We start from the raw sequence: 9,310 nt of genomic DNA on the forward strand, positions 1-9,310 counted from the left end.
AAAGGTTAAGCCTAATTTTAAGAAAAAAAATTTAAAGAGCACGTGTTTTTTCTCGCGCCAAAACTTGAAAAATCTTAGAAAATGACACAAGTTGTTTATTTTATTTTTTTATTTGGTAAATTTTTTAACCTCTCTAAAAACTATGTTTTTCTCACATTATTTTTTCACAAAAGCCAAATAACTGTTTTGACAAAAAGCTGCTATATCCCCTCGTGAGAAGTCCCGGGTTTTGGCACCTGAGGTGTATTACAGTCCATTTCAACAATTTAACGAACTTTTTACTGGGTAAATCCAGTTTCCAAGACGGGAAAACAAAGCCGTTTAAAAAAATAAAGCGGAAGATAAAATAGCGGACAAGAATGGCGCAATAACACTTTCCCAAAAAAGGTGAAAAGGAAACGAATAGATGACATTTTTAAAAAACACGAGAACGAAACAAAAAGAACCCAAAACTATATAACTGGGATTCGAAATCATTGTCAGTTGTCGGGGAACGTGAATCACGTGGGAAACCTTACGGATAGTGGACATCGACGGGAAAATAACAACAAAATAAGAGAGGTCCGGAGTAGAACGCCAAAAGCTAGTAACTTCAAAAAGTTTTAAAATTATTTAACCCACCTTATTCCCGATAAGTGTGCCAAGGCCTAACACTCTTAGTCAAACTGACAAATCTGGGTCAAAATAAAGCATCGTCTGTTTCGGAGTCGAAAATATTGAAACCTTTCTATTGTGAAGCAGACGACGTGTAATTTTGATCCAGATTCCTCAGTTAAAATTAGCACGTTAAGCCTTGGCACACGTATCGAGAATAAGGTTGATTATCAATGAAAAGACGTTGCACATTTGCTAAGCCTAGTTTTAAATTTTGAAATTTCGGGCGCTTTAACCACGGGAATTAGTAAAAAATTTGTTTCCTAGAGTTGCGATATATTTGTTCCGAAATCTTCAGGGTCTGGCGATCGAGAAGCTAACGTTAACGCTAAGCCTAACATAGACCGAATGAAGAAAATAAAAAGAAGTTTATTTCTTCGAGTCAGTCGGAAGAACTTGGGAAGAGGAGAGTGTTAGAAAGAAGGATGCAGTTTAGAGAAAGAGGTTAGGGGTTACTTGGGAGGGAAAATCTTTAGGAGTTTAGGAAGGAGACAGACGAGGGGGATTGTGGGGGGGCGAAAGGAGAAACATTTAAACGGTTGGGAAAATTGGTGTTTTCTCCAAATCCAGAGAGATAGAAGAGAAACAAGAATCTAACACTAACAGATTCCATTTGGCGCAGACTAAAAAAAATCTCTCTATGGGATTATTTTAGCTAAAACCTTTTCTTAAAAAGAGAATAAAATGAAGGTGGCAGTGAAGATGGACGGAGAAAGTGAAGAAACGTTTTCTACACTGAACATCTTTTGTTTTACACTTCTTTTCTTTCTTCCTTCAATTGAAAGATTTTATGGAGGCCTATATTTGGTGGTCTAATGTTATTTGTCTCTTTAGAATAGATATAAATAACATTTAATAAGAACTATTAATTTTTTCAAAAATAATTGCTTAAAGGCAAAGATGACTTCCAGGGTGATAAACTCCCATTTGTTTAACGTTAGCCCCTGTAGAAATGTTTCTACCTCAATACATTGTAGCGCTGTTTTTTATAATTTGCTTAATTAATCGAGTACTGATTAATATAACCCCAAGTAATTAGTATCGTCGGAAAGCTAAGAATTAGGACTATCACATAGTCAAAGGACATCCCCGTATCTCTTACAGAACCAGAGTTTTGACGCACCAAACATGGAGGTTTGCAAGTATTGGTAATTTGCTTACTTACTCGATCCCCATTTATTGTAGGCCTAACCCTATAAGTATTTATGTTCGTTCGAAAGGTAAGAAGTAATTGTACAATCAAGGTATTCAAAGGATTATTCAGGGTATATCATAAGACAGAGAGAAAGTTAGATAAGATGCTTGATGGGTCACCTTGTTTTTCGTATGGGTGTCCCAAACGACACAAAAACGCCTCCGCTATCTAACAACCCTCCTTTTTGATATCTTGAAGTACGGACCAGTCGACCATCAATTTGGGACCAGAGAGAGAGAGCGAAAGAGAGAGAGACGGCGGGAAAAAGAAACTAAATAAAAAAAATACTAAAAATATCCCAAATCCAAAGAAAAAAAAAGGTTTATTTCTACTAAGACGGAAACATAAAAATATCAGTAGCGTTTTCTTCCGTTATAGTAGCAGTAGTAACGTGAATTCCTACCATTTTTCCTCTGAATAAATACTTGAAGGTATTGGCAAGTACTCATAGCTCTGTGTCATCCCAATACAGAGGGAGAGATACACGTTCTACACCCCTCTCTACCACCACCACTATTCTATATTCATGTAGGGATTGAAGTAATTCGCGTCAGTATCCAATACTGTAACGTATTATGGCTTTCGGAAACGGCCGGACAATCGGCGTCGCAAAAAAATTTTACGAGCGCTCATTCGCTTCTGGTAGGACGCCCCAGAAACTAATTGCGGGCGTCTATGGTTCGAGCGGGCTAATCTGACTTAGCGCGCTCCAATAACCCCCGATTTCTTAAAGGTTCTTGGCATTTCATTTTTTTTACGACTGGGTCCTAACCCTCTATAGAGATACAACCCTAAATCAAAAATACGAGTAGTAACGAACGGGTGGTACTACCCATGCACTCCCGACATAACACGCCAACAGTATTTATAAGTATTTTTGAACCATAAGGCAGTTTGGACTATTTTTCCATGTATAGTTACGCCGTTAGAGGCCGAGAAGTCAGAGCAGCGTATTAAAAAAAGAGTTTTAAGTAAAAATATGGGCGGAAAACTGCGACTGTACGTAATATATGGGACTGGACAACATTATAATCATGAATATAGCTCTTTTTCTATTCTGTGGAAAAAATATTTCCTCTATATGGTCTTAGGATTATTAATACCGACGTTGGACCAGTTGGGACGTGTCTGGATCAACTAGGACTAGTTGGGACGTATCGGGACCAGTTGGGACGGTTCGGAATCAATTGGGACTAGTTGGGACGGTTCGGAATCAATTGGGACCAGTTGGGACGGTTCGGAATCAATTGGGACCAGTTGGGACGGTTCGGAATCAATTGGGACCAGTTGGGACGGTTCGGAATCAATTGGGACCAGTTGGGACGGTTCGGAATCAATTGGGACCAGTTGGGACGGTTCGGAATCAATTGGGACCAGTTGGGACGAAGTGGGACACTTGTAAGTGTCACACTTATTGTTGTTACATTGTGTTACGTCTGTTACAATTTGCGATTTCATAAAACTATTTATTGATTTAACCCAATATTTTAATAAATATAATTTCAAATCGTTTCGATAGGAATAGGAAAATTTCGTTCCCAGGCACCCAATGCGTATGGTAATAATATCATACAAATTGAAAATTACAACTACAAAACAAGACTAGAAGCATAAGCTAAGCTAGCCGCGTCTCCTCCCTAAAAGAGGGATGGAAGACTGTAAAAAAATTTCCTCTATTATAACAAGAAAGAAAAGAAAAAACATCTCAGAGATCCTCAAAGAAATGGTTAAGTAACTCGTAATTCTAAACTCTAAAAGAAAAAGATACCGAATTCCCCTCAGTAATTAAAACCTTGTTTATTTTATTTTCGTTTATTTAAATTATCATGTTTCTAAACCATTTAAATCAAAGGACAATGACGCAAGGCTAGCGGGAGAATAAATTAATATCATTTTTGTTGGTTGTAACATACACGTCCCGCCCATACATTTTGCAAATTAAGAAGTTTTTCGGAAGCCTTGGTGCGAGCATGCAAAAATCACAAGAATTTACGATTTTTTCTTAAAGGGGGAACGTTTAGGTTTTATTGCGAAATTCCTTATTTCCCTTTTTGCGATAGCATTTTTAAAGGAAGGGTGACACGTCCTTCAAAAGGAGCAACTCTCTATGGCATTCATAATAACAAACTTATTATTAATAAGGCTGCAGACTCCGTGAGTTTTCGGTGACGTCAATTCGAGGGGATAATCACTCTCAGGTTCCCCCGGTACACCGATTACGGATTACTAGTAGTAATTTTAACAGGGAGTGTTTCCCAGCTACTTCATCTCCCCTTTTTCACAATTACGTATGATTAGAGACATATATATATATTTCTTCATCTAGGATTCCTTCTTTCTTTCTGGAGTGGGGTAACTTTGGTTCGTCGCTAAGCCTACTTGGGAAAAATCTTCACTGAGATTTTTCAGGGGGGGGAGGGGGATTAACACCCCACGTACAGTTCCCTACTGTGTCTAGGCTCCAATCAAAGTAATTCCCCTAACTTCCATCGTGTCCCCCCAACCAACTCCCCTTGGGTGAAATCTTTCTAACTTTTCCCCAAAAATTATTAAATATTTATGTAAATTTTCAGTCTTTGACGAAAAAAAAAACCGTCGCCAGAATTTTCCGTACCGAACTTATTTTTTTCTTTTCATTCTATCACATCCGCGGCATGAGACTTTTTTTTTTGGGGATGGCCATTTTTAGAGAAAACTAGGGCCCAATTTTTTCTCCGATATTTCACTGTTCTCCTACACTCCCCCTCTCTCTCTTGCCTCCACTTAAGATTCCTTTGTCATTTTTACCACGGATCTCATAAACCCAAAAGAGGATAGGAAAACTGAGCGACTGCTTTGTCGACACAAAAATATTGTACCATGAGTACTAAACTAAGCGTCGCCAGATGTCGCTGTGGCCGTAACACGAGCTTTGGCGCGATTTTCAAACGCATGCGCAACGCAACACTTCAAAACACGCTAAGGTGTAGGTAAGCTTTAAAGGTGGTGGAGGGGAAGAATATAAAAGTAATGTATGCCCGAGTCGCGAAAAAATTACTTATTTCCAAGTCCTCTTTAGAATTATATAGTCCGTGTTTTTACCCTTACATATTTCTGCCCTCTTTTTCTCACAAGAACACCCCCCCCCTTCCCAGAAAAAAAGGGAGAAAATTGTCATAGGCATATCCATAGTTAAAGTAGAAATAACTCTTGTGAAGTACAATAACACCTTGTTTGTAATAATTTAGATAACTATATTGTTGTCTATCGATTTAGTCGTCTCTAATTATATTTTTTCTTGCCTTTTATTGGTTTATTGTTAACAGATATGACGGTCGTTGACCTTACGTGGGAACTGAGGGTTTCTTAACATTGTTTACGTCTAAATTATGAACTTCTAATCTTAAATTGGAAGAACAGCTAACGTAGTAAGTATATCATCGTGGGAAGAATTTTTACAAGTGCATGCACGAAGCTTTAACCTAAATTCGTATTTGGATTATTATAGTATATGGTAAATCGTTTTTTCTTTTTCTATGTCCCCGTAATAATCAATTATTATTTCTGATCCGTGACCAGGTATATTATCATCATTTCGCGTGTCAATTATGTTTTGCAAAGAAACACTAGAAATTTTAATGCGTTTATGGACCCCCCCCCCCATGTCTATGGTAATGAAGTTCAAATTCGCTAAGAAAGCGCCATCTTTCGGTGACATGGTATACTTCGTAAAGTTTCCAATAATGAGTTTACGCGATTGTGGGTAGATGGCGCCCAGCGCCTTGTTAAATTTCCCTCAAAAATGTTTCCCCATGCAAATTGGCAAACGCATGCTAGTAAAGAATTAAATAAACATTAACACTCACTAGTCCGCTAATAACTCGCATGAAATATCCATAGAATAAGTTTCAAAGTACAAGTTGATTGTGAAAATTCGTTCTGACTTCCGATCATAAAACCACTTGTTGCTTGGGACGAGTTTGAAAATGACAGCTAAGCCTTGGCTTCAGTTATTGAACGGAACCCCTGGAATCGTAAAATATTTTTATATTCCACAATAAAATGTAATGAAATTGTTTTTTAAGGTAAAGAAAAGGCCTAATTTCATTAAATTATGCAAATTAATTTCTTAATTAGCATTAAATTAAATATATTCACCTGAATTCATTCAAGCATCTTGGCCTTGAAGGCGGCTAAAGCCAAAATGACCGTTATTTTTTTTTTTCGAAATATGGCGATAGCAGCGCCAAAAGCGGGGAACACTGTTAAATCAAAAACCACGTAACTTTTACCATTTTCTATAGAAAGATACAACATATTTACTTCCATACCAAATATGCTGAAAAAAAGCTGTAAAAATTAAAAATAAATTGAAATTTTTTTTGATAAATCTGGCAAATATTTATTGCGTGCTATTCATTAATTAATATCTCTTATATAAAAATACTTTAATAATAGTTAACATTAAAATTGGAGCAATTATAGCAGTGTCATGATACTTTTAATTAATCTTTACATTGAGCAAAAATAAATTGACCAGGAAAAAATGGAAGGAGAGAAAAATGCGCGCGAAAAATAACATCATTTAATTAATTAATGTAAACAAGTAGATTTGATAAATATGGAAATAAAGTTAATTTTAATTTTAATTAACTTTTTTTTTGTAGTGTTTTGGTATGTTTCTTTGTTTTGTTCTAAGCTTGAAAAAAAGCTACATCAGCACATCGTGCTAATTTAAACACAGCGACATTAATTATTTATTTATTTAATTAAATAAATCTTAATCAAAGTGATTAACGGAATCTTTAAGCACGTTTATAGCAAGGTCCATTTCTTCTTTTTCTAATGCGACACTTACAATAACTCTAATTGATGGTGGAGGAGGTTTAATCTCCTCTTCAATGAGATACCGGGCAACCGTGAAGGCAACTCCCTTCTCCATCGCCTAATAATTAAAATTAATTATAATTTTTTAATCCTCGGACAACAATTAAAGCCACCTTAATTTAAGTTAATTGCACTTACAACATTAACAATATATTCCAGTTTTTTTGTAGCAGCCTCAAAATCTTCCTCTCCTCTAATTCTTACGTGTTTTATTGGAGAAAATGGAACTCCACTAACTTCAATCTGCGGGATTCTAATTAAATTCAATTAATTAATTATGGGATTAATTAATTAATTAACTAATTGAAATAAATCTGTTTTAAATTAAAATTACGTTATACCTTTCCAATTCTTTATGAAAATAAGTAGCATTGCTTTCTAACTTTCTTAATAAACCTAAAATAATTAAAATTAAAATTACAATTACAATTAAAAATAAAAATAAGATTTAATTTATAGATTAATTATTCTAAAAAAAAACTCTAAAACTTAATTAATTAATTAATTACCAGGATCTTTTTCTAAAATTTTCAAAGCTTCCATTGCAACTGCAGCTTGTAATGGTGGCAATGAGGCTGAGAAACAATAACCGAGTCCCGAAAGTCTCTGATGATCAACTATGAATGAAGTTCCGCAAGTAAATCCGCCATAAGAACTAATTGCGTTTTCTAAACTACCAGAAACTAAATCAACATCAGCAATCTGTATAAAATTAAAAGATACAATTATAAATTAATTATTTTCTATCATCAAAATTAAATTAAATAATCTCAAACTTACAGGAATATCAAAATATTCCGTGATTCCTCGACCAGTTTTTCCCAAAACTCCAAAAGAACAAGATTCATCAATAAATAAACGGACTTTGAATTTTTTTTTGAGTTTCATCTGAATGAAATAAAATCATAATGAGATTAATTTAATTCTTAATTCCTATAGTTAATTATCAATTAAAATAATTACAATTTCAGGTAGAGGACAGATATCACCGTAATTTATGTAAAGGCCTTCAACAACTAAAAAACGTCTCGTTATTTTAGCTTTTTTTGGATTCTGTATAAATGAGAAATGAGAAATGATTAATTTAATTTTAGTTAATTAAATTAAATTAAATTAATTTTAATCAAAATATTACTTTTTTATCAATGTTTGCTTGTTCCAGAAGTAATCTCTCTAAATCTTCCATATCATTATGTTTGAAGAAACATATTTTGGACCGGGATGCAACCAAGCCTTTTTGAATAGCAAAATTGACACACTCGTCACTAATTTCGTTAAAAAAAATAAATTAATTAAAACGTTAATTAATTAAATATTTAAATTATTTATAATTAATATTACCAAAAAATAACATCTCCGTGTTTGGAATAAGCAGGAATGGCGCTTGAAATGGTGGCAAATCCATAAGAATACAAAACAGCTTCCTCTACACCCATATAATTGGCCAATTTGGCCTCCAGATCCAAGTGAATGTCTGGTAAACATTAATTAACATTGAATTAGTCTTAAAAAACGAGGACTACTGCGCCGCCATTGTTTTAGAGGCGTCTGCTAGCCAGAGCCCTATGTGATTGGTTGAATTCTCACATGCTGTTAAAAGTGGCGTCTGCTAGCCAGAACCCTATGGGATTGGTTGAATTCTCACATGCTGGGGGGGGTAAGAGTGGCGTCTGCTAGCCAGAACCCTATGTGATTGGTTGAATTCTCACAGGCTGAGGGGGGGGTAGGAGGTTCGATTTAAATGTAATTAATTAACTTACCAACTGTTCCATAAAAGCCTCTTGGTCCACAAGAACCCACACCGTATTGGCGTAAACCTTTAATAGCCGCATGTTCCAATTCTGGTCTATCCACCATTGATAAGTAATCGTGAGTAGCCATGTTTAGACATTCTTTACCATCAACAGTAACAATTTTTCCTACTTTTCTGTATTAGTAATGATGTAATTAATTAATTAAATTAATGTCTGATAATAAACCTATAGAACCATGCAATTAAGAATTACCCCGTAACAGTCCGGGGATTTAATGAAAAATGATCTTCTGGAGTATCGGGAACCAGAGGTTCCGGTACCCAATCAGCTATAAGTTCTTCTTTTTCCTATTAAACTCGTCATTAACAAACCAGAACTTAATTAATTTGTTAATTAAACGTACTTTCTCCGTTAATTCTGCCAGTTCAGGCTTATAACTTTTATGAAATAATAACCAAAATACCATCATCATTAAAAGTCCTTCGAATGCTAAATGGTAGATCGGCGCCTGAGGACCCAATAGATTTGACAGATAATGCCCCGGTGATTAAATTTCCAAGTCAAATTTCTTTATTAAAAACTGAAATTTTACCTGCATAAAGGCTTGAACCATTTCGTACAGTTCCCATGTTGTATTATGAATCATTTTTAATAAATTGTTAATTAATTACAAGTTAATTTAAACATTACTTTAAAATCTTACACCGCTCCCTCTTAACACGCCGTCGAAGAGTCACACACTGACTCGGGACTCGGCAAGCAAAAAATGGGCGTGGATTTGTAGACAAAGTTATTTCAAAGAGGTTATGTCTATTTTTAGAGACTAGACCATGGATAAAGA

At 35.1% G+C, this 9,310-nt stretch overlaps 1 protein-coding gene and 1 long non-coding RNA gene across 2 annotated transcripts; one reads left to right on the forward strand and one right to left on the reverse strand.

Annotated features, from left to right (window-relative positions):
• Positions 1-5,755: 5,755 nt before the first annotated feature.
• On the forward strand, positions 5,756-6,396 carry LOC149709811 (uncharacterized). The gene is made up of 2 exons (XR_016376212.1): positions 5,756-5,892; positions 5,966-6,396. It is a non-coding gene; the product is annotated as an uncharacterized LOC149709811 (long non-coding RNA).
• Positions 6,205-9,221, reverse strand: Spt-I (serine palmitoyltransferase subunit I). The gene is made up of 12 exons (XM_089857926.1): positions 9,062-9,221; positions 8,873-8,977; positions 8,722-8,816; positions 8,476-8,642; positions 8,057-8,189; positions 7,851-7,980; positions 7,679-7,768; positions 7,496-7,603; positions 7,225-7,417; positions 7,057-7,111; positions 6,854-6,968; positions 6,205-6,773 (listed from the first exon to the last, which is right to left on the reverse strand). Exons 1-12 carry the CDS (start codon positions 9,113-9,115, stop codon positions 6,609-6,611), a joined length of 1,410 nt encoding a protein of 469 aa, XP_089714052.1. The 5' UTR covers positions 9,116-9,221; the 3' UTR covers positions 6,205-6,608.
• Positions 9,222-9,310: the final 89 nt, after the last annotated feature.

This window comes from Phalangium opilio, unplaced genomic scaffold, assembly GCF_054372755.1.
Source record: "Phalangium opilio isolate 3A_F unplaced genomic scaffold, DU_Popi_V2 ptg000011l_1, whole genome shotgun sequence".
Classification (NCBI taxonomy): Eukaryota; Metazoa; Arthropoda; class Arachnida; order Opiliones; family Phalangiidae; genus Phalangium; species Phalangium opilio.